This window comes from Erinaceus europaeus, chromosome 2 (assembly GCF_950295315.1).
Source record: "Erinaceus europaeus chromosome 2, mEriEur2.1, whole genome shotgun sequence".
Classification (NCBI taxonomy): Eukaryota; Metazoa; Chordata; class Mammalia; order Eulipotyphla; family Erinaceidae; genus Erinaceus; species Erinaceus europaeus.
Genome location: NC_080163.1, coordinates 6,262,682 through 6,287,288, shown reverse-complemented (window position 1 = coordinate 6,287,288; position 24,607 = coordinate 6,262,682). Strand labels below are relative to the sequence as shown.

Here is a 24,607-nt window from a genome sequence, read left to right as displayed (position 1 = left end):
TGGCCTTTCACACTCATGGCTGAGGCTTTACCCTCAGAGCAAGTTCAGCGGCACCTCTCAGAGTCAGGGCAGGTGGGGGCTGCTGCTTGGACGTGCCGGTCCTCCACGTCTGGACCACTGTGCCATGCACCTTGAAGTGGACCTCCCCAGTCTGTGCCCACGTGACTCCCGCTGGAATTGATGTCACCACGTCCCGAGCACCACTGACCACGCGGCCAGTCAGAGGAGCAAGCCCTTTAAGCTCTAGCAGAGAGGATGAACCAAGAGTCAGAGCTTAGAAGCAGCTTAGTCGCAGCTTAGCCCTCAGATCAGGGTGCTGGTCTGCTCTCTGTGTGGGAGAGAGGAGAGGGGACACTGGACAGGGTGAGCTGTGCTGCAGGGGCTGGGTGTCAGGGCAGGAGGGCCTCAGGGGCAGGTTGCAGGAGGGGCTGGAGGCTGATGTAAGAACAATAACAAGAAACAACACAGAGAGGAGGAGGTGAAGGGCATTCTGAGAAGTACACACCCCAGAGCTGGGGGAGTGGCTCTGCTTCCTTCCCTCTCTGCCTGGCTCCCCTGGGCGCCCAGACCACAGAGACCCAGCTGTGACCTGGAAGCTGAGTCCGCAGATCTGAGCCTGCAGGCAGCAGCCCTGAGTCCCCTCACAGCTGGCGGGGGTCACTGGCCATGGGAGGGTGCAAGGGTGAGGGGGTCAGCTGATGGGAGGGGATCCTTGGAGGGCACTAGGGCTGGATGCTCTCTTAGCAAATGAGGATGAGGCTCCTGTGGGGACAGTTCCCCTTCCTGTGGAGGTGCTGATGTGACAGCCTTGCGACAGGGAGGCCCAGCCCTAAGAGAAAACACTGTGTGTCTGTCCATCCTGCTGGGCTCAGAGGAGGACACGCCATGACCCCCACCCTCATAGTCCTGCTCTGCCTGGGTGAGATGGACCAGGGGGACACCCCAGTCTGGGAGGGACCCCACAGCCAGGCCTGCTGGGTCAGGGCCCCAGGACTCAGGGGCTGTGTGGGGGGAGGCTTGTGCTCAGGACTCAGGACACCCCTCTCACAGGGATTCTCTTCCAGGGCTGAGTGTGGGGCCCAGGATCTGCGTGCAGGCAGGTGAGTCTGTCCCCAGGCTCCCAGGACCCTCGTTGGAGAATTTGACCCCCCAGGCTCTGGGGATGGAGAGGAGCAGATCTGGGTTGATGGGGAAAGGGGGAATCTGGGTGGATCCTGGGCTGAGAGCTGGGGCCTGGAGGTGGGACTGTGTTGTGACTGCATCTCTGATTCCTTCCAGGAACCCTCCCCAAACCCACCCTCTGGGCTGAGCCAGGCCCTGTGGTCCCCTGGGGGAGCCCTGTGACCCTCTGGTGTCAGGGGGCCATGGGGGCCCAGGAGTTCCATCTCTATAAAGGGGGAGGCCTAATACCAAGTGACAGTCAGATCCCACGGGCACCCGGGAACAAGGCCAACTTCTCCATCCCAGAGATGCGAAACCTCCATGCAGCGAAGTATCAGTGTTGCTATCTCAGCTCCCCTGACTGGTCAGAGCTCAGTGACCCCCTGGAGCTGGTGGTGGTAGCAGGTGAGACTCACTCAGGGGTCCCAGCTCAGGCTCTGCCCTCAGAAAGGGGGTCTGCTCTCAGGGGGTTCACATCACACCAGCCCTGGGGATTAGGAGGGACATTTCCCATGCTGCCTTCTCCTCTCCTAGGATCCTACAGCAAACCCTCCCTGTCAGCCCTGCCGAGCCCTGTGGTGACCCCAGGAGGGACCGTGACCCTCCAGTGTGCCTCAGAGCAGGGATTTGACAGGATGGTTCTGACTCAGCAAGGAGAAGACATGTCCTCCAGGACCCTGGACACACAGAGACACTCTAGTGGGCAGGTCCAGGCCCTGTTCCGTGTGGGCCCTGTGACCCCCAGTCACAGGGGGACATTCAGATGCCATGGCTGTTACAGGAGAAGACCCCAGGTGTGGTCACCCCCCAGTGAGCCCCTGCAGCTCCTGGTCTCAGGTGAGGCCCTGTGTGTCTGTCTCAGCTCAGTTGTCCTTCCTGTCCCAGGAAACATGAGGCTGTAAATGTAGCATTTCAGGGTGGGGGAGAGACAGGTGGTTCTGCAGAAAACTCTCGCCTGAGACTCTGGGCCCAGGACCAGGGTACACCATCACCATTGCCCAGAGCAGAGCAGGGCTCTGGTGTCTCTGTCTCTCTCCAGTTAAAATAAAGCACATGGCACAAAGCGGAAGGACTGGCAAAAGGATCCTGGTTCGAGCCTCCGGCTCCCCACCTGCAGGGGAGTCGCTTCCCAGGCGGTGAAGCAGGTCTGCAGGTGTCTGTCTTTCTCTCCCCCCTCTGTCTTCCCCTCCTCTCTATATTTCTCTCTGTCTTATCCAACAACGAAGACAGACAACAATAATAATTACAACAGTAAAGCAACAAGGGCAACAAAAGGGAATAAATAAATAAATTAAAAAAAATAAAGCAGCTGAAATATATTCTTGTGGCACAGTGTGGGTGGGCTCACGGAGGATCACGGAGTAAATCACTCGTTATGATAAAGGCGTTTTGCTTGTTAATTTGAGCTACCTACTGACTGTGGACTTAGGACATTAGCTTACAGTCGCACGAGTCTCAATTGTTGTTCCATTAAGTTCTGATTTATCTTCAACTTTATGAAACTCAGACTTTAGGATTTCAGTTTTTTCATGATTTTACACCAATCCTACTGACGCCCGGCGCTGAAGACCACGGTTGTGCAAGTCTGACGCTCTGCCCACCGCATACCTGCAGGCAATTCGGTCTGTTGCACAGCTAAATACTGACTTGTGCCTGGTCTTCACTGACAGGAATCCTTCTCCTGAGCTCTTGCAAGGCGGCTCACCCGATCTTTCCTTTCTGCTCAGCTGTCTTTCCCTCTGGCTTGTGAGCACAGCCTGACACGCTGAGCCTCTGGGTCCTCACGCTCAGATAACAGCCTCGCGGCATCTGCCGAGGCCCATGCTTGCGGGACTGTCCACCTGGCTCCAGGTGTCTCCTTGTCATTAGCAAGACGGGGTCTTACACGACGGTCGCTTTGGCTTTTCTCTCAGAACCAGTGATCACAGGTGAGCGGGGCGAGCTGTGTTCTGTTAAGAGCTCGCTCAGGAGTGATCACAGGTGAGCGGGGCGAGCTGTGTTCTGTTAAGAGCTCGCTCAGGAGTGATCACAGGTGAGCGGGGCGAGCTGTGTTCTGTTAAGAGCTCGCTCAGGAGTGATCACAGGTGAGCGGGGCGAGCTGTGTTCTGTTAAGAGCTCGCTCAGGAGTGATCACAGGTGAGCGGGGCGAGCTGTGTTCTGTTAAGAGCTCGCTCAGGAGAACGTGGGCTCCGGGGTTTTGAGCGAAGAGGGGGGAGGTTGACCTTTAAGACAAAGATGAAAGGGTTTGCCCTTTGTTCTGAGAAATGCAGTGGATTGCAGACTTCAGAGATTAAGGAAAAGGAGAAACAGAAAGAGAAAAAAGGGGAGGAGATGTAAGGATGTGTCCCCCAGCCTGAGTCAAATGCATCAGGCCCTGAAGCCCTTCTCCCTGCCCCTCACCCCCAGACAGGCCTGCAGTCCCTGTGGGCACAGGCTGAGGGCTCTCTGGGCCCTGCTCTCCCTGCAGCCTGAGACCTGCCTGGGGCCGCGTGGGCTCCTGCCAGGCTCCTGGTGCTCAGGACTCAGCTGGGCTGTGGTGCCCAAGTGGGAGCTCACGGGGCAGTGCTCACAGCTGACCTGCACAGAGACCCACAGAGTCCCCACAGGGAGCAGAGGCCAGGTGATGTCCCAGTGAGCTCACAGCTCAGGCAGGAGACAGATGTGTGCAGACAGGGTGTGATGCCCTGTAAGCATGAATGAGTGTGTGAATGATTGAATGAATGAGTGAGTGAATGAATGAAGGAACGAATGAATGAATGCTGGACTCCAGGTGATGAACATGCAGAACTGGAGTGGAGAGAAGGGGACCAGCCTGACTTCAGCGCTGTGCTCCTGACACTGGGCCCCTCAGCCCAGCCCTCCCCCTGGAGCGAGTGCTCAGCCGGGAATCAGCATCACACTCCTGTCCTGAGAGTCAGCTCACTGCCCCGTGTCCCCGGCAGAGCACAGCCAGGGCGCAGACATTTCTTTGCTGAGGGACAGTTCACCATCTGGGCTGTGCTCAGAAGCAAGCTCTAGAATTGAATCCAGGGAGGACTGAGAATTATTAAGGGGTCTTCCTGAAGCAGAGGAGGGTCACCCAGGGACGACACTATCTGGAGAAGTGCAGGAGTTAGAACAGGGTCCAGGACAGACGTCAGGAACATGAACTCCTGTGTCTCTCCTTGTCTGTGATTCCAGGACCAACTGAGTTCCCCAGCTCCATATGGACCAAGCCCAGATCTGAGAATGGTGAGGAGGGTCAGGGCTGGGGCTGGGCAGAGGGTTCCATCCTCTCAGGGGAGGCAGCGCCTGGGTGACGTCAGGGCCTGGGTGACACTGACCTCCCCTGACACTGTGTCCTCTGTGTCCACAATTCCAGTCTCTCCCCTTGAAGACCACACTGCTGTGTCCACAGTGGCAGCCCCTCAGCCCCAGGACCACAGGGTGGAGAACGTGATCCGGATGGGCGTGGCTGCCCTGGTGCTGCTGGCCCTCGGGGTCCTGCTGTGGGAGGCTCGGCACAGCCAGAGGAGCACCCAGGGTGCCGCCACCTGCAGAAGGGGCCCCCGGGGGGCCCAGACGCCATCCTGAGGGGAGGATCCTGGGGGTCTCTCTGGGCCTGGGAGGCTCTGAAGCAAAGCCACAGCATGTGCTGGTGAGCCGAGTGCTGAGAGCCTCATGGAGGGTGACAGAGCTTGTCAGGAGAGAGTCGGGGTCCCTGCTCAGAGGCCCCTCGTGTCAGCTGCTCTCTGTCCCTTGTGGACCTGCCTGTCCACCCTGCTGCCTCTCCTCCCCTGTCTCATCTCTTCTCTCCTGGCGGCAGGAGGCCGCCCTCCCGGCAGGCCTGGTCCACACCTGGAGTTTGCACTCTGAGCGGCTGCTGGGGCCCCTCGTCTTCACCCCACACTCCTGCCTGTGCAGCCGCCTCCAGCTGGGAGTCCCCAGGCAGATGTGGGCTCCCTCCATGAACGAAGCCGTGAAGACTGGGTCCCCGGGAATGATGCCTCCCCCCACCCCCTCTGCAGCAACAGGCCTTCTCTCTGCCACCCGAACCCTGTTTCTGTAGAGTCACCTTCAGAGTGAGAGCCTGCCTGGGAGCAGCCGGGTGAGAAGTGGCGTTTCTCAGCCCCGCAGCACGTCAGCCCCAGAGACAGCACAGGGCTTGAGAGTAGCAGACAGGGCACCTGTGTGTCCCCCACAGAGATAGACACCCGCCCTGGGGACATGGGGAGCCTCAGCCACCCCAGCTGCTGCTCACAGCTTGTTTTCAGAGAGACAGCCACCACACATCCCTTTTTTTTTTTTTTACATCCCTTGTTTATGAGAGAGAGAGAGAGAGAGAGAGAGAGAGAGAGAGAGAGAGAGAGAACACCAGGGCATCACCCGTCTACATGTGATGTCAGGATCAAGCTGGAGCCTCATGTTTTCCCTCCAGTGCTCTAACCACTGCACTACCTCCCAGGCTGTTCAGAGCTTTGTAAGGAGAGCTGAGAGGGACAGCTGAGAGAGGGGCAGCGTGTCTGCAGAGAGCTCTGAGCACAGGCAGAGGCCCCGGGATCTGGGGAGAGAGAAGTGAGAACCTGACCCCCAGAGAGAAACAGCGGTTCATCCCCAGGTGACCTGCTTCTGCTTCTCTGGTTCTTGTCTGCAATTGTCCAGCAGAATCTTTCCACCCACCTGGACTTTGGATATTTTAGGGGTCACGCAGATGTCATGTGCTGGGGTGATACAAAACCAACCAAGAAAAGGGGCAGCCTTGCCAGGATGGACTTCCAGGAGTGAGCCTTCTTCAAAGCCCTGACCTGAGGCTTGCCTGCTAGTCTGTGGCTATAGCTTCAGTCTGGGGAGAGCACTCACTCGATTACCAGGAAGGACACAGCCCCATGGCCTCAGCTCAGGCCCTGCCCCTGCTCCAGCCTGCAGAGCAGGCCCAGGGCCAGGAAGGCAGCCCAGGGTCACTGCTCCAGGCCACAGCTAGCTTGCTGCCCTTGCTCTCTGAGCCTAGAGAATTGAAATGTGGAGATAGATAAAGGGAATCCATACTCCGTCAAATTCCGTGCAGCTAGCAACAGAGGGAGGGGACAGCCCCCAGGAAGACGCAAAGCCATCTTCCAGGCCAGGGAGATAATTTAGGGTCTGCCTGGACCAGGGTCACAGCATCCTGGAGCCTAGGGACAGTGGGTAGCTGGGGTGGCCATGGGAGGGGCAAGACCAGAGTTGGACGGGCTGCCATGTGGACTCTTCCCTGACACCTGTCATGGGCTCTAATCTCTGTCAGCACAGCACTCTTCTAGTGTGACGGTCAGATTTTTACATTTGTTAATTTTTTATTGGGGATTAATGGTTTATAGTCAACAGTAAATACAGTGATTGGTACATGGGTATAATTTCTCAGTTTTCTGGGGGCTGGGTGATGGCACACCTGCTTGAGCACTCGTTACAATGCACAAGGACCCGGTCATGACCCCAGTCTCCACCTGTAGGGGAAAGCTTTGTGAATGGTGAAGCAGGGCTGCAGCTGCCTCTCTGTCTCTCTCTTCCTCTCTATTTCCCCCTTCCTCTCAATTTCTGGCTGTCTCTATCCAATAAAGATAATAAAATATGTTGTTTAAAATTTTCTCAGGTTTCTCTTTTAAACTTTTTAATAGAGACAGCCAGAAATCAAGAGGGAAGGGGGAGACAGAGAGGGAGAGACAGAGAGAAACCTGCAGACCTGATTCACTACTCGTGAAGCTTTCCCCCTGCAGGTGGGCACCAGGGGCTTGAAACCAGATCCTTGCATATTGTAACATGTGTGGTCAAACAGGTGTGGCACTACGTGGCCCCTCTCAGTTTTCTTCAAAACACTCTCACCCCATAACTCTCCACCATCATGCTCCAGGAGCTGAAAACCCTCACCCAGAGTCCTTTGCCTTGGTGCAAGACAACAAAGCAAGTGCTAGCTCTGCCTGTGTTTCCCCTTCGGTTCTTATTTCTTGACTTTGTGTGTCCAGAGTTGCTGGGGCTCATGTGGGGTGGCTCCAGCCAGGAGGTAAGCTTACCAGTCCTTCCTCACCAGTTCTAGTGACTGCATGAAAAGAAAGAAGATGCGGGGAGCATTCTGGTACAAACACTAGTTTATTGGAAGGTGGGTTTGGGTTAATATAGAAAGTTAAACAAAGAACAAAACACGTCAGAAATTACAGGTTTCTTAAAGGTCAGCTTACCCCCTATGGTAGGGGGTTGGTATGACAAGAGTTGATGCGATACATAAAGGTCAAAACAATTAGTCTCGGGAGCTGGGCAGTTGCACAGCAGGTTAAGCACACGTGGCGCGAAGTGCAAGGACTGGCACAAGGATCCCGGTTCGAGCCCCTGGCTCCCCACCTGCAGGGGAGTCGCTTCACAGGCAGTGAAGCAGGTCTGCAGGTGTCTATCTTTCTCTCCCCCTCTCTGTCTTCCCCTCCTCTTTCCATTTCTCTCTGTCCTAACAACGATGACATCAATAACTACAACAATAATACTACAACAATAAAAAAAACAAGGGCAACAAAAGGGGAAAATAAATATTAAAAAAATTAGTCCCCTGATGCAGGCATTTAATTATCCAAAAGCATTTGAGAGAAGACTAGGGGTTAAACCAGCAAGGTGAGATAGAGAAGGAAGAACAAGGCTTGATGTAAATCAAGGACATCAAAGGACACCAGGAAATAAGAGTTTTTGGGGGGCTTTTCACTGTCTGGTGTTAGGAGTATGTGATAGGGTATGTTCTCCTCTGTGATCAAAAGGTGAAGTGGATGTGTGAACTTTGAGTAAATGAACCCTAAAGCAGGCAACCATTTGTCTGACAGCAGGGGGAACTGAGTGTGAGGGCCCTGTAGGACTTCTGTGAGCTTGAGAGACTAACAAGGAGAAACTGAGTCTGGGAGGCTTTTCCCTCTTGGCTCATCTCTATAAGGAGAGAGGCTAACAAGTGGGGTGTCTTTCTAGACCTCCATCCAAGGATGGGAGAGCTTCCGTAAGCTCTACTAAACTTTCACATAGTCCCACACAGAGTCCTCTCTTCCACAGTGTGTGAGCTCAGCCTAGGTTACCCCCCACACACACACAGTGTGTTACCTCAGCCTACGTCTCCTAACCATCATGCTCCAGGACCTGAATATCCCAGGATGCTTTTTTCCCCTTTTATTTGACCATTATATTTGGTGACTTTTGTTATTTGTGTCCTGGCTATTGCTGCCCAGGTGTGGTGTGGGGTGACCTCTGGTCTTCTGGTTGCTAGACTCCTGAAGCCAGTCACCCTGTGTTCTGTCTCAGGAGTGGCTGGGGTTGTTGTTCCAATGTGACATTCATTTCTCTGAGGATGACAGCAGAGAGAGGACAGGAGCTGATTTAGCTCACTCCCCACTAGGGAAAGCCAGCCAGACACAAGCGGCCCCCACAGACGGCTCAGCATGTGACGAAGGACAGAGCTGACGGGCCTGAGTGAAGAGAACCACACACTGTCGTGGGGGAGCGTGGCCTGAACCCCCAGTCACCATGCGAACCAGATTCCCACGTCTCGGAGCTGGGTTCCGTTTCGCAGTATCAGTGATGCAAACGCTTCTTGTGCAAAGCTCCTCCCCAGACCCTGCTAGCAATGCCACACGTGCCCAGTCTCCTTACTGTGCGAGCTTCCTGAAGAGAAGGGAAGGAGACAGGCTGTGGCGCGGTTGGGATGCACAGAACCTGTGCCCGGATGCGGCACCAGACGTGCAAACTGCGGACGTGAGAACGGAGGCCAGTCAGCAAGAACTCCAGCACGGACGCCAGCGCGTGACTGAGTGTGGGGACACAGGGAGCAGACCGTCCAGCCGGGCTGCTGCTGCCCCCAGAGGACAGAAGTGCGGACAGGAGGGAGGGGACAGAGTCTCCAGGGTGACGGTGCAGGGAGAGGAGAGGAGAGAGGGGAGGAAAGGATGGGAGGGGAGGGGAGGGGAGAAGAAGGGAGGGGAGAAAAGGACAGGAGAGAGGGGAGATAAGAGGAGAGGAGAGAAAAAGGAGAGGAGGGGAGGGGAGAGGAGGAGAGAGGAGAGGAATAGAGATGACAAGAGAGGAGAGGAGAGAATAAAGGAGAAGGGGGGAGAAGAGAGAAGAGGAGAGGAGAGGAGGGGAGGGGAGGGGAGAGGAGAGGAGAGGAGAAGAAGGGAGGGTAGGGGAGGGAGAGGAGAGGAGGGCAGCTGTCCCCAGCAGGGCAGTGGTGCTGACAGGAGGGGTGGATACAGCCCCTGCGGTGACAGTTCAGGGAGCGGAGGGGAGAGGGGCAGCTGCCAGAGGAGCAGGAAGCAGAGACAGGAGGGACATTCCCAGCCAGAGGAGCAGGTGGGGCCTGGGGACTCTGCAGACAGACGCCAGCACCTCCCAGCCCCCTCCCCTGGGGTGTCCCCCTGGGACCTCAGCTTCTCTGCTCCGAGGGCAGAGGTGCCGCAGGGGAGCTCGTGTCCCCCAAGTTAACCTGGGGTTCTTGCTGGTATCAGAGAGAAACCACTCATCCCAGGCCATTACCTTTCGGGCCACTACAGAACCCGTCAGCGTGGTGATAAATTGAAGGGAAATGGGACCTTACTGCTGCGAATTCAAGACAGTGAAAAACACTCGGGAAAGAAGTGTCCATGGGGACCCCGAGCCCCCAGCCCCCGAGTGAGTCACTGTCACTGTCTCCCCCTCACTGCTGCCCTGCCCCCAGGAGCCCTTTGCCGGGCTCAGCTCAGCTCCCCACTCCCCCTGCACCTCCCCCTCCAGCCCCCCTTCTGCTTCTCCTTCCTGCCCCTCTTCCTCTGCTCCTGGCGTTGGTGATCCCGGGTCAGAGGTCAAGGTTCAAGGTCCTCTCTGGGGACTTTATTCTTGATGCCGTCGCTTGTACCAGGAATTCTGGCAAGTGCAGTGTGTCCTCTGCAGCTGCACACCTGACTCCTGGGGTCAGGACGCCGAGGGACAGGCCAGCACCGACCTGTCCCTGAGGGAGGAAGCCCCACTCCTCCCCGTCCCCTCACACAGGGCCTGGCCCCAGTCCTGCCCCGTTCCCTGCCCAGGACCCTGGACATGCAGCCCAGGTCAAGTTCAGCTGAGACTCACTCGGGGTGCTGGCCCTGCCCTGACTCCCGGCTCTGTGGCTCCGCGGGAGTGCTCTGTCCCCGGGCCCCAAACAGTCTCCTGGGACTCTGTCACACCCTGCACACTCCTTCCCGGCTCTACCCCTCCACAAACTCCACTCTCTCCATGACAGTCCGGTGACACACCCCTGCCTGGCCCGGTGGCTCCTCCCAACAGAGCACGTCTGCCCACTGGCCACCACCTGCCTCACTGCACAGATATCTCAGGTCTGTGTCGGGATGGGCAGCCCCGGCCAGTGTGAACAGTCTCCTCAACAACCCCAGATTCACAGCCGTGACCAGCCAGTGCTCAGCACCCTGCCCGCTGCTGCCCGTGGGCCCTTGGGCACCAGGGCAAGAAGAAACTTGACCAGGAAATCGCCGGTGCCGGCTGCAGTGCTGATGCCTGGGGCCTAAGGCGTCTGTGTGCACAAGACTGTGTGAGCCCAACAGAGCTTGGAGTCAGAGTGACAGGGACCCCACGCCAGGCAGAACAGGGCCCTGCCCTGGGTCCAGTCCCCTTCTGGCCCTGTTTCAGCGTCACCCTTGGGTGGGCTTTGCCCTGAAGGGGAGGCTGAATGGGGGGTCTGGTGACACTCAGATCTGCTCTGAAGGCCCAGAGCCTCTGTCCTTGTCCTGAGCTCAGAGAAGATAGAGAGGCCCTAAGGGGGCCCTTCCTCTTCCTGTGAGGACACACAAGGAACTGATAAAGTGTGACACCCAGATGTACCTTGTCACACCCAGGGTGCTCTGCCCTGCCGGCCCTGGGACTCCCAGCTCTGCACCCTGGGGGCCATGGGAGGCAGCCCCATCTGGACCCTCACTGCCCTTCTCTGCCTGGGTGAGCTTGGGGACAGAGGAGGGTCCCCTCCCTCCCAGGTCCTGTCCCTGAGGGACCCCCTGATTCAGTGGGGGCAGGCCTTCTGGGAGGGGGTGTGCTCAGCACAGAGGGGACCCCAGGCTCAGGGCCCAGACCAGGCCTGGAGCTGCTGTGTGTGATGGGTGGGTGAGTGAGGGTCTCACAGGGACTCTCTTCCAGGGCTGTGTAGGGGGCTGTGGGACCAGGTCCAGGCAGGTGAGTCCCCCCACTCCTCAGCCTCAGCCCAGGGACTCTGGGAGGTGGGCACAGTTGTTATGGGGAGGTGCCCAGTGTGGGATGAGCCTGCTAGGGAAACTGAGGCAGAGGCAGCCCTGACTCTCAGCTCTGACTCCTCCCCAGGGACCCTCCCCAAACCCTCCATCTGGGCAGAGCCAGGTGCCATGATCCCCAAGGGGAGCCGGGTGACCCTGTGGTGCGAGGGGTCCCTGCAGGCTGGTGGCTTCTGTCTGCATAAGGATGGGGGCTCTGCCCCCCATGTGACCAAGGTCCTGCAGGTCCCTAGCAACAAGACCGGCTTCTCCATCAACTCCATAACTGAATTCAGAGCTGGGCTGTACCAGTGCTCCTACCTCAGCTCCAACATGTGCTCAGAGCGCAGTGAGCCCCTGGCCCTGGTGGTGACAGGTGAGAGGGGACCCGGGACCCTCCCCACGGGGGCTCCTCCTCACAGGAGAGGGGCAGAGTGTGGGCTCAGGCGCCTCAGCCCACAGTGCAGCCTGGGGTGTTGGGGTGACGGCCCCCTAACACAGCTCCTCTTCTCCCTCAGGAGTGCTCCCCCCACCCTCCCTCTCAGCCCAGCGGAGCCCTGTGGTGGAGGCAGGAGGGAGGGTGACCCTCTCCTGCAGCTCAGAGACAGCATCGGGCACTTTCCACCTTCTGAAGGAGGGGGGCGCTGATCCCCCCCCACACAAGATGCCAACACTCACTGAGGGGAAGAGCTGGGCACGGTTTCCTGTTGGTCCTGTGACCTTCTCCCACGGGGGTGCCTACAGGTGCTACGCCTCCTATAACAACAACCCTCAGGTGTGGTCACAGCCCAGCGACCCCCTGCACCTCAATGTCACAGGTGAGGGCCCAGCATGTCCTATCTCCCCAGGTCTCTAAGCCGGGTGTCCTGGGGAGCCTGCTTGAGGTGGGGGTGACACTGGTCTTCTGGGGTGAGGACACAGGAAGGACCTTGGTGAAGGAGCAGTGGCACATCACTGAGCTCTCGTGGGCCGCTGGGTGAGGGTCCCTTCAGTGCCCGAAGCCCTGGCATACAGCTGTGGCAGGAAGCACTTGTGTTCTGTCAGGTGACACAGGACCCCGTGACATGCTCGGCCTGAGTCTCCACACTAGACACAATTTCTGTCAGAGCTCAGGGCCCAGGCTGCAGCCTGGGGCTGGGCAGAGGGTCCCATCTTCTCAGGGGAGGCGGCGCCTGGGTGACGTCAGGGCCTGGGTGACACTGACCTCCCCAGACCCCCTGTCCTCTGTGTCCACAATTCCAGTCTCTCCCCTTAAAGACCACATTGCTGTGTCCACAGTGGCAGTCCCTCAGCCCCAGGACCACAGGGTGGAGAACCTGATCCGGATGTGCGTGGCTGCCCTGGTGCTGCTGGCCCTCGGGGTCCTGCTGTGGGAGGCTCGGCACAGCCAGAGGAGCACCCAGGGTGCCGCCACCAGCAAGAGGGACCCCCAGGGGCCATTCTGAGGGGAGGATCCTGGGGTCTCTCTGGGCCTGGGAGGCTCTGAAGCAAAGCCACAGCATGTGCTGGTGAGCCGAGTGCTGAGAGCCTCATGGAGGGTGACAGAGCTTGTCAGGAGAGAGTCGGGGTCCCCAGGGGGCTTCCCTGTTAAAGCTGCTGCTCCCCCTGCTGCCTCTGCCTCTGTTTTCTCACCCCGTGACAGGAGGGGATGGCACATGCAGGTCTGCTCCTCACCGTCACACTGCCCTGCTGTCCCTGTCCTGCCTCTTTCGTCCCTGCTCTGTGTCACCCCCACCCTTCCCCTGACAGACTGTGTCTGTCCCAGAATAAACAATCGACATAAGTTCCCGTGTGTGAAAACTATGTCTTACGTCACGGTGAGACCCACCCTGGACCTGGAGGCCTCCCTGCCTGTCCGATGCCACCTGGCCCCGGGACCCTGGAGTGCCCCCCGGCTGAGTGACAGTGGGCGTCTGAGCTCTGGCCAGAGGCTCTTGGTCGGCAGCTCTGGGGGACGCCCGGACCCCAAGGTCTCTGGCAGTGATGTTGTGGGGGCTCCTCAGCTCAGGGCAGGGCTGTGTGGCTCTCTGTGGCCCCGAGGGAGGGTGGCAGACCCTCCTCTCAGCTGAGAAGGCCCCCAGGGTCCTCACTGGGCCACGAGCTCCTAGGTCTGCCTGACCCGACGGTGACGAGGTCACCCCACTCCATGTCACACCTGACCTCAGTGACGTTGTGTGCACAGTCCTGGTGCTGCCACCTTCAGGCCAAGCTGCCACCGGATTCGGGACTGTGGGTCCTGGGAGAGCGCGCTGAGTGCCCAGAACCCAGTGACCGTGGGCAGAAGAGCCACCTGGGTCAGGGCCAGTGAGGCTCCGTGGCGGGTGTTGACGGAGACACCCCTGTCGCCCGGGCGCTCTGAGAGCTGGGTGACGTGTTTGCTCAGCGCCGTGGCAGGGTCACAGCTGTGACAGGACACCCTCTGTGTCCTCAGAGCAGAGGCCAGTCTACCGGGCATGGCTGTTTTCTTTCTGCATCCCCCCCTGCTTCCTCCCTCCCTCCCTTCTTTCTTTCTTTACTTCCTTCCCTTTTTCTTTCTTCTTTCTTTCTTTCTTTCTTTCTTTCTTTCTTTCTTTCTTTCTCTCTCTCTCTCTCTCTCTTTCTCTCTCTCTCTCTTTCTTTCTTTCTTTCTTTCTTTCTTTCTTTCTTTCTTTCTTTCTTTCGTTCTTCCTTTCTTTCCTCCCTGCAGCAGTTATCCCTGGGGCTCAGTGCCCACACTACGAATTCTCCACTTCCAGTGGCCATTTTTTCCTGTCCACCCACATTTATTATATTTGACTGGACAGAGAGAGATTGAGAGTGCAGGTGAGAGAGACATGAGAGAGAAAGACAGACACCTGCACACCTGCTTTACCACTCATGAAGCACCCCATGGAGGTGGGGAGCGGGAGGGAGCCTGAAGCCGGGTCCTTGTGTGTGGTGCTGTGTGCGCTTACCCTGGTACACCCCGCCCGGCCCCTCCTTTCTTTTTAATTGCTACCAGGGTATCTCTGGGGCTTGATGTCAGCACTGTGACCCTACTGCTCCCTCTGGCCATTTTTCCTTCCTTCCTTCCTTCCTTCCTTCCTTCCTTCCTTCCTTCCTTCCTTCCTATCTTATTTGATAGGACTGAGAGAAATTGAGAGGGAGGAAGAGACAGAGAGGGAGAGAAACACCTGCAGGCCAGCTGCCCTGCTCATGCAGCTTCCTTCCCTCCTGTGCTGGGGAGCTGGGGGGGGGGGGCTTGATCTTTCTCCACCTGCAGGGGGAAAGCTTCACGAGTGAGCGGTGGAGCAGGGCTGCAGCTGTCTCTCCCCTCTCTACCTCCCCCTCTCTTCTCCATTTCTGACTGTGTCTATCCAATAAATAAATAAATAAAGGTAATAAAACATAGTTTTTATTAATGGTCACTACAAAAAGAGTCAAAATCTAACAGACCAAGGGTTGACAAAACTAGAAATAAGCAGGTACTCCTACAGCTGTTAAAGGCCAGAACCGCCTTTCTAGACAGAACCCCTTTTAGCGGCTAACAAAAGGCAAAGACCCCAGCTGGCAAGCTCAGAGGCCAAGTAGCTGTCTCTACTGCAGCATCCGTCTCCATGGTTCACACGCGCCGTGGGAAGGGGATAGGGAAAGAGGTCCAACCCCCCCCCCCCCAGTGGAACATTGAAATGAAGTCGGGTCCCAGCGTCTCCTCTCCCTCCTCAAGAGAGCAGCCTGTGCAGTGCAGGCAGGGGCGCAGGGAAACAGGCCTCCTGCAGCTGCGCAGACAGGAGGTGCCCCAGCCTCTGTGGGAAGTGCAGCGGCTCCCGAGGGCTCCTCTAGAATCCCCCCTCACCGGGCAGCCCCACTTCCAGGTCGAAGTCTCCACTGGGCAGCAACACCCCCCCCCCCCCCAGAAGCTTCTGACGGTGCTGCAGCTCCTGGCCCTGGGCTGTGCGCATCCCATCAGAAGGCACGAGGCTCACAGCTGGTGTGTGTGTGCGTGTGCGTGTGCGTGTGCGTGTGCGTGTGTGTGTGTGTGTGTGTGTGAGAGAGAGAGAGAGAGAGAGAGAGAGAGGGAGAGAGAGGGAGGTGAAAGCAGGCAGGCAGCATTGGGCTACGAGCACTCTTCACAGTAGCCAAAGTGGAGCAGCCTGATGCCTGTCAGATGAACAGAGGCAGGAACGTTCTCAGACACAGGCACCTCAATGCGCCCTTGGGAAAGACGACAGTTACTTCATAGAGAAGGAACCCAGAGGGACAGGAGTCACTGGGACGAGTGTCAGGACGGGGCAGTGGGGGGGTGGGGTGGGGAGTGGGCTCAGTCATCACCGGGGTGGACATTCTGCTGGTGAGGGGAACACCTCGCGGAGTAGATTGGAGTTGGAGATGCAGTTTGAGTTTACTAAAAATAAAGGGAACCATATAGATTCCTTGTCTTTCTCCTTTCTTTCTTTCTTTCTTTCTTTCTTTCTTTCTTTCTTTCTTTCTTTCTTTCTTTCCTTCCTTCCTTCCTTCCTTCTCTCCTTCTCCTTCTCTCCTCCTCCTCTTCCTTCTGCTCCACCTCCAGGGTCATCTCAGTGCCGGCACAGTGAATCCACTGGTCCTGGAAGCCATTTTTCCCTTTATTTTTTTTTCTCTCTCAAAATTTTTTTTGGATAGGACAAAGAGAAATTAAGAGAGGGGGGGAGATAGAAAGGGAGAGACAAACACATGCAAACCTGCTTCACCTCTCATAAAGTGTCCCCCCTCCACAGGTGGGGGGAGGGATTAAACCTTTTGGGTCTTTGTTCAAGGTACTATGTGCACTTAATCAGGTGCACCACTGCCCGGCCCCGAATCACTCACTTTCAGATGAGCTATTTTAAGGACATGCAAACACTCATTTGAAGGGACACGTGCCCCTGTGTTCACAGCTGCACTATTCACAACAGCCAGAGAGTGGAAGCAGCCTAAATGCCCATCCGCAAATGACTGCATAAAGAAGTTATGGGATATACACTCCATGGAATACTACTCTGCCGTCAAAAAAGATGATACTGTGTCCTTTGGGACCAGATGGATGGAACTGGAGGTGATGCTTAGTGAAATAAGAGATGAAAGACAGCTGCTGGTCGGCCTCACTCATGTGGAATCTTGCTGCACAAGAACTAAGAAAACCAGAAAGGCAGAAGCTGAGGGCCTGTGTCCTAGGCTCAGTGGGGCTGGTGCTTCTCACTGGGAGGCGGGAACACAGCGCTGGTGCTGGCTGCGGTGTGGACTGTGCCCTGCCTTACATTCTTGTCAACCACTGTTAGTCACTGATAGAAGTGGCCTGAGAAAGTGAAAATGGACAGAAAGCATCTAATTTATATTCTGTGTCCTTTGCACCAACAGAAGGGAACGGAAGCAAGAGACATGGTTCCCAGAGCCCCTTACACCGGAGGGATCAGGTCCAGGCTCTGTCCCTGGCAGGCTGGACACTCACCAGGTCAGAGGGCCCAGAAGCCACCACAGTCCATGGCCATGTGACAGGGACCCCCCCCAATCTCCACGTCTCACTTTGTTCCTCCGGAGCTTCCCAAGGCTGTGGCCATGTCCTTCGTCTGAATCCCTGTGAGTCTGCCGTCACTGAGCTGAGCCCCCAGGGCAGCCAGGGGCTGTCACCTCCACCCTGAGCTTGTCACAGGGGCAGCGCAGAGACATGGGGGGGATAGAGAAGGAAGTGACTTCTAGTCAGTTCTGCTTTCAAATCAGGTGACACCGCAGAATCACCAAGCCCTGCCCTGTGTCCTGGTCCCTCCTGGCCCTGCTCCAGTGTCACCCTTGGGTGGGTTTTGCCCTGAGGGGAGGCTGAGCATGTAGGGTCTGCTGACACTCAGATCTGCTCTGAGGTCAGAGCCTCTGTCCTTGTCCCATCCTCCAGGGATAGAGAGGCCCCAAGAGGGCCCTTCCCCTTCCTGTGAAGACACACAGGGAACCGATAAAGTGTGACACCCAGCTGCACCTTGTTGCACCCTGGGGTGCTCTGCCCTGCCGGCCCTGGGCCTCCCCAGCTCTGCACCCTGGGGGCCATGGGAGGCAGCCCCATCTGGACCCTCACTGCCCTTCTCTGCCTGGGTGAGCTTGGGGACAGAGGAGGGGTCCCCTCCCTCCCAGGTCCTGTCCCTGAGGGACCCCCGACTCAGTGGGGGCAGGCCTTCTGGGAGGGGGTGTGCTCAGCACAGAGGGGACCCCAGGCTCAGGGCCCAGACCAGGCCTGGAGCTGCTGTGTGTGATGGGTGGGTGAGTGAGGGTCTCACAGGGACTCTCTTCCAGGGCTGTGTAGGGGGCTGTGGGACCAGGTCCAGGCAGGTGAGTCCCCCCACTCCTCAGCCTCAGCCCAGGGACTCTGGGAGGTGGGCACAGTTGTTGTGGGGAGGTGCCCAGTGTGGGATGAGCCTGCTGGGGAAACTGAGGCAGAGGCAGCCCTGACTCTCAGCTCTGACTCCTCCCCAGGGGCCCTCTCCAAACCCTCCATCTGGGCAGAGCCAGGTGCCATGATCCCCAAGGGGAGCCAGGTGACCCTGTGGTGTGAGGGGTCCCTGCAGGCTGGTGGCTTCTGTCTGCATAAGGATGGGGGCTCTGCCCCCCATGTGACCAAGGTCCTGCAGGTCCCCAGCAACAAGACCGGCTTCTCCATCAACTCCGTAACTGAATTCAGAGCTGGGCTGTACCAGTGCTCCTACCTCAGCTCCAACATGTGCTCAGAGCGCAGTGAGCCCCTGGCCCTGGTGGTGACAGGTGAGAGGGGACCCGGGACCCTCCCCACGGGGGCTCCTCCTCACAGGAGAGGGGCAGAGGGTGGGCTCAGGCGCCTCAGCCCACAGTGCAGCCTGGGGTGTTGGGGTGACGGCCCCCTAACACAGCCCTCTTCTCCCTCAGGAGTGTTCCCCCCACCCTCCCTCTCAGCCCAGCGGAGCCCTGTGGTGGAGGCAGGAGGGAGGGTGACCCTCTCCTGCAGCTCAGAGACAGCATCGGGCACTTTCCACCTTCTGAAGGAGGGGGGCGCTGACCCCCCCACACACAAGATGTCAGCATTCACTGGGGGCAAGAGCCGGGCACAGTTCCTTGTTGGTCCTGTGACCTCCTCCCACGGGGGCACCTACAGGTGCTACGCCTCCTATAACAACAACCCTCAGGTGTGGTCACAGCCCAGCGACCCCCTGCACCTGAAGGTCACAGGTGAGGGACTTTGCTTGTTTCTTTTTCTCCCGGTTCCCAAATGACGTCCCTAACCCTGTGTCCAGTGGAGTCAGGTGTGTGTGGGGGTCCTGCCCTCCTGGGGTCAGGGTCTTGGTGTGGCGCTGAGGGAGGGAGCAGCAGGGATTCTGTTGCCCTGTGGCTTGTGGACTCATGTCATCTCAGTGCCCTGTCCCTGTGCCTTCAGCTGAGCACAGCAGCCCCCTCATGGCCCCCACTCTGCACACTGGGGGTAGCTACTGGCTTCAGGCTTTGGTCTCTGCACTCAGCCTGTCAGGAGAGCTGAGCCTGCTAAATCTGAGTGGGGGTACAGCACAGGGTTCTGCAAACAGACTCTCCTGCCTGAGGCTCTGAGGCCCAGGTTCAATCCCCTGCACCACCATCAGCCAGAGCTGAGCAGGGCTCTGGAAACAAAGAAAAAAAAAGAGCAAAATCCTATCAGGCTGGGTCACCCAGGGGCCAGGAACTTCCTCTGGGCCTCTTTCCCTGCCTGGGCCAAAGGGTGAATGGTGTGGCCACAGTGAGGGAGAGTCCACAGCCAGGGAGACGGCTTAGGGCTTAGTCAGACCCAACCAAGCACCACCTCTGGCCCCTTCCTTTGTCTCAGAGGGTTCAGATGGCACAGGGCACCAAGGCCCCCTCGTCTCCCTTCCTGCTCTGATTGGGATCCTGGTGGCCGTCCTCCTGCTGCTCTCCCTCCTCCTCCTCCTCTCCTTCCTCTTCCGAAGCCGGCATCGTCAGGGGGAGCACAGGCTGCTGTGTGAGTGGGGCTGGGGTGACCAGCCACAGGGGCGGTGGGCTCCCCGTGGGCCCAGGACAGACAGAAGCAGGGATGGGGAGCAAGGTGGCTCTGGGTGTCTGACCTACAGAGAAAGCAGAGCAGTGAGGGCTGGTCCCTGGCTTCCACTCCTGAGCTCCTGGGACACACGGACTGTGGGTACCAGCCCTGTGGAACCCTGTGTGCAGGGGGGTCACCCCCAGGCAAGACTCACTTCTCACTCCCACAGGGGCTGCCGGCCCAGAGCCACAGGACAGAGGCTTGCAGACCAGGTACCCCCCACCCCGAGGACCCTCCATCCCACTCACAGCCCCTGCCTGCCCTGACACTGCGTCTCCCCTCCCCCCACAGTGCAGTGGCCGCTCCCCAGGAAGACGCCCTGAGTGACAGGAAGAGAAGGAGCAGCCAGGGGGACAGAGGTTTCTGGGTGAAGGGGCTGGGAGGAGTGGGGGTGGGGTGTGGACAGAGACCCACCTATGTGACCTGGTCACCCCTCCCCTGCATGCCAGGGCCCCATTGGGGAGCGGGGTGGTCACAGCCCTGAGAGATCTTAGGGGCCCCCACATGCCCCCCTGCTCTGCCCCCCAGATGCTGCAGAGGCAGAGACGCGGCCTGAGGAGGGGGCACAGCTGGACTGTCGGGTGAGCCCTGCTCCCGCCCAGGACAAGGACCTTCCCGTCCCCACTCTGACTGCAGTGCCCTGTCCGTCCCCAGCGTCCCAGCTCTCAGACCCAGCTTTCCTGCAGGTGGAGTCCCCTGACACCCCACCCTCCTGATTTCTGAGGCTTCCTGAGCTCCCCAGGGTCTCCTCCCTGCCCCCTTGTCCTCTGTCTGACCTGAGTGTTGGGGTGAAGCCCCAGGGGACAGCTGGACAAGGGGCCCTCCCACCTCCGCCATCTCTCCCTCCTCCAGCACTCTTGGGGGCTCTGTCTGTGGGCTGGCAGTGAGCAGACTGTCCTCGTGCCCAGTGCCCTGGGGGTCTATGCAAATGAGCAGAGTGTCCCCAGAGCAAAGTGCCACCAGGAAGCCCCCCAGGAGAGAGGCCTGTCACAGGGGTGGTGGCCCTGAGACAGGTTCAGGGAGGACAGGCTGTCCACACCTGAGCCACACCCCGGGGCGTCTGCAGACCCTGCTGAGGATGGCTCCAGGGCCCCACAGGAACGGACCTGCCTGACAGCCTTGAAGACCATCTCAGGGCCCCTGGGGGCCAGGCCAGGCTGACCCCCACTCACTGTCTCTCAGCAGCCCAGGAGGGGTGAAGACCCCAGGAAGCCCCCTATGCCCAGCTGAACCAGGAGGGCTCAGACTGGGAGCGGCCAGGCAGGGAGAGGAAGGACAGAGCAGGGGAAGGGGACAGACAGGCGGACAGTCAGGCAAGCCCCTTCCTCTCCACCCCGGCATCACACCGGCTCATGGATCCCCACCCTGCAGGCTGCCGCCTCCACAGCCCCCCAGGATGTGACCTACGCCCAGCTGACCCTCAGGCAGGGGACGGTGCCCCCTTCCTCCTGGTCAGAGGAGCCCCCCGAGGAGCCCAGCCTGTACGCTGCTCTGGCCACCCAGTAGCCCAGGGGTCTGGGCCTCCCATGCCAGCCCCCCTCCAAGTGCAGAGCTGTCCCCATGGACACTTCCTGATGACCAGCCAGCCTGGACCCTGACGGCCACCCGGAGGCCCTGGGGCCCTTTGGGAGTCAGCTGGCTCTGCCCTCACACAGAAGGAATGTCCCACGTTTTGGAAATAAAGCGGCTGGCTCCTGAGTGACTGCTGTGTGGGTGACTGATGTGGGTGGACCCGGCTTCTTGGCTTCTCAGCGTCTGCAGGCCAGCAAGAGAGGGGCAGCTCCCAGACAAGGGGCCCTGGGCTGGTGTGTGGACACCCGGGGGCCAGGGGCGGCACGTCCCCGGGGAGCCCATGCCGCCATCTGAGGGGCAGGGGACAGTCGGCGGACAGGTGGCCTCCAGACCCACAGGTGAAGGGGACAAAAGAGGGGACAGGAGGGGGGCAGGTGGAGAGAGAACAGGAACTGGTCAAGCTGCCATGTGGCTCCAGCCAGGAGCTGTCCAGTCTAGGGCCACTTTGGGGACAGCTGGTGGCACCAGGGCAGTGGGCTCACCAGTTAGGGCCAGACCCAGGTGGGCAGCAGGTACCGGCCCCCACTGGTGCTCTGGGGTTGCCCTCACTTGCTGCTGAGGGTGCCGGGGCTCCGTGACTGTCTCCCCAGGCCCTCAGGGGCACTGCGGGTCTGCCAGCTTCTCACTAGAGTCCAGTGGTGGGGCAGGGCCCAGGGAAAGCCCAGGCCCCCCCTCCACTCAGGTGCTGGTTGGTTAGTTTTTTTATTTTTAAAAATTATTATTATTATTTGTCTCCAGGGTTATTGCTGGGGCTCAGTGCCTGCACCATGAATCCACTGCTCCTGGAGGCCATTTTTCCCCCTTTTGATGCCCTTGTCATTGTAGCCTCATTGTGGTTATTATTGTTGTTGTTGATGTCATTGTTGTTGGATAGGACAGAGAGAAATGGAGAGAGGAGGGGAAGACAGAGAGGGGGAGAGAAAGACAGACACCTGTAGACCTGCTTCACCACCTGTGAAGCAACTCCCTTGAAGGTGGGGAGCTGGGGGCTCGAACCGGGATCCCTTGGCCGGTCTTTGTGCTTTGCGCCAGGTGCGCTTAACCCGCTGTGTCACCGCCCGACCCCTGGTTGGTTGGCTTTTAAGCAGCTTGCTGCTCAGCTCTGGCTTGGGGAGGCTTGCGGAGGCTCCAGGAGGCTGGAACCTGTGAGCTCAGAGTTTTAGGCAGGAAGTCTTCTGCATAACCACTAGGCTATCTCTCCAGGGGATGAAAATGGAGCTGAACTGGGGTCTGAGTGCCCAGAGAACCAAGCTCTGACGCAGCTCCTGCAAAGGGCGTTTGCTTTATGGCCTCTGGGGTCCAGAGCCAGAGGGCGGAGGCTCTGCGCTCAGTTGGCCTCCCTGCTCTGGAGAGTCGGCCTTTACTACAGGTGGGGTGGTGAGGGCGGGAAAGGCGAGGGCGGATGTAAGGAGGACAACACCCCCCCAGGACGGGCGCATCAAAGCCCTGACCAAGGGCAAAGGGGCCTTGACTGTCCTCTGTTATGGGGGCTGCCCCTGTGGGTTTAGGCCCAAGGCCGCCTTCAGTTTCCAGGCTGCTTTTGGCTTTAGCAGATGAACGGATGGAGTTAACTGTACCCCAGTAACAGGTCACTGCCCCCCAGGTCACACCCTGTCCTTGTGGGGCTGGCCGCAACAACAGAAACATCACACATTTCATGGGTGTCTTGAGATGGTGTCACCCCATCATGAGCCTGAGTGTTGGGTAGTATGCCACCTCCCCCTGGCTTCTGCTTAACCATATGCCTATATAGGGATTTACTGAACCCATTCAAAGCTTTGGTCTATTTACATAAATCACTTTTACATTTACATAAAGCACTCCCTCCAGGGCATTGGTGGTTCAGTGATAGGATTCTCGCCTGTTCTGCCCCCTCATTGTCACACTCTGATTTTCACCAGTCACTTTTCTCTCCACCCTCTCTATATCACATCCTATTTCCACCCTACTTGGAGAGTATAAAAACAGCTGCTCTTCTGATTAAAGACACTTGGAAATTGCTTTAGGGCTCCGAGAGTTCCAGAGTGTATCTCCTGCAAAGTTGGTGCGGCACGAGTTCCTGATCCCTCTCCCACGCAGCAGCCTAGATCGGCTCCAGTTGAGTTCTCTCCAACCCAGAGAGCACTAGCTTGGGAAGAAGTACCCTCAGGCTATCCTGGCACCTGAGGGCCGAGGAGACAGCATGAGGGGTATGCAGACAGTCTGTCAGGCCCAAGGCTCTGAGATTGCAGCTTCACCCCTCCCTCCCCCACCCCAGCAGCACCACAGCTAAGCAGTGCTCTGGTAAGAACACAGACATTAACAAACATGAATGACCAAATGAAAGTTTCTTATAAAACACAGTTCTGGGGCCTCAAACCTACAACATGGGAAAATTGAGTCATTTCTGATAACAGATGAGTGGCTGAGAAAGATTAAGTCTATATACACGATGGAATAGTACTCAGCTGTGAAGAATGATGGACTTAACACTTTCACCTCCTCTTGGATGGAGTTTGAAGGAATCCTGTGAAGTGAGATCAGCCAGAAAGAGAAGGATGAAGATGGGGTGACCTCAGTCATGGGCAGAAGCTGAGAAATAGGAGCAGAAAAAGGAAACACAAAGCAGAACCTGGACTGGGCTTGGTGGACGGCACCAACATCAAGGTCACAGAGATTGGGGGGGGCTTGGTGGACGGCACCAATTTCAAGGTCACAGAGGTGGGGGGCTTGGTGGACGGCACCAATTTCAAGGTCACAGAGGTGGGGGGCTTGGTGGATGGCACCAATTTCAAGGTCACAGAGGTGAGGGCTTGGAGGGCACCAAAGTCAAGGTCACAGAGATTGGGGGGCTTGGTGGAGGGCACCAAAGTCAAGGTCACAGAGATTGGGGGGCTTAGAGGGCACCAATGTCAAGGTCACAGAGGTGGGGGGCTTGGTGGAGGGCACCAAAGTCAAGGTCACAGAGATTGGGGAGGGGCTTGCAGGTCCTGGTGCTGATGGTGGAGGAGGACCTAGGTTGTGGGGAGAGTGTTTTGCAGAAAACGGAGACGTTTGACACATGAGCCAACAACTCTATTGACTGTAAACCACTAACCTCCCCAATGAAAATAAGAAGACCAGAGAGCCCAGGAAGTCAGCGAGCTGGGCTGCTGCGTGAACAGTCCAGACACAGAGAGCAAACCTTCCCGGGTGCGAGTGAGGAAAAGCACCGGGAAGAGAAGCCGCCAGTGCAGACAGGCCCGGAGCAGAGAAAAGAGTGGAGGCCAAGGAGCTCCTCCCAGAAAGCGTCGTTACAGGGACCCTTGTCAGCCTCAGAGCAGAAGAGAAGGCCGGCCTGGACTGCAGGGCTGAGGTGGGCCGTGCTGCAAAGTCCAGGGGTTGTGAAAGGCAGTAAGAGCCAGTGTAGCCACTGGACGCCGGCCTGGTAGACGCTGTGAGGAAAGGAGTGTCCCTGAGTGTGTGGTTCATGCAGGGGCACGAGAGGGAATAAGAGGGTGGTGTCTCTCTCGCTAAGGAGAGACTAAGCACTGACTCTCCAAACGTCCCCCCACCAGGCTGGGGAGTCTGACACGTGGGAGGAGAAATAGAGCAGTTACCAGAGACAGGGTGGGGAAAGACAGAGATATACTGCTCAGTCACCAGGAGATAGGGTGGG

At 58.1% G+C, this 24,607-nt stretch overlaps 2 protein-coding genes across 2 annotated transcripts; both read left to right on the top strand.

The window, feature by feature from the left end:
* The first annotated feature begins 435 nt into the window (after positions 1 to 435).
* Positions 436 to 6,761, top strand: LOC132533691 (leukocyte immunoglobulin-like receptor subfamily A member 5). Its single transcript, XM_060175741.1, has 6 exons — positions 436 to 919; positions 1,065 to 1,100; positions 1,279 to 1,566; positions 1,696 to 1,998; positions 4,565 to 5,459; positions 5,493 to 6,761. The coding sequence occupies exons 1-5, from the start codon at positions 886 to 888 to the stop codon at positions 4,732 to 4,734; spliced, it is 831 nt and encodes a 276-aa protein (XP_060031724.1). The 5' UTR covers positions 436 to 885; the 3' UTR covers positions 4,735 to 5,459; positions 5,493 to 6,761.
* Positions 6,762 to 10,948: 4,187 nt separating this feature from the next.
* On the top strand, positions 10,949 to 21,100 carry LOC132537077 (uncharacterized). Its single transcript, XM_060186528.1, has 16 exons — positions 10,949 to 11,094; positions 11,293 to 11,328; positions 11,473 to 11,757; positions 11,900 to 12,199; positions 12,624 to 12,816; positions 13,564 to 13,747; positions 15,257 to 15,330; positions 17,308 to 17,438; positions 17,637 to 17,672; positions 17,817 to 18,101; positions 18,243 to 18,542; positions 19,168 to 19,320; positions 19,568 to 19,610; positions 19,690 to 19,757; positions 19,927 to 20,084; positions 20,770 to 21,100. Exons 1-16 carry the CDS (start codon positions 11,049 to 11,051, stop codon positions 20,902 to 20,904), a joined length of 2,427 nt encoding a protein of 808 aa, XP_060042511.1. The 5' UTR covers positions 10,949 to 11,048; the 3' UTR covers positions 20,905 to 21,100.
* The last annotated feature ends 3,507 nt before the right edge of the window (positions 21,101 to 24,607 follow it).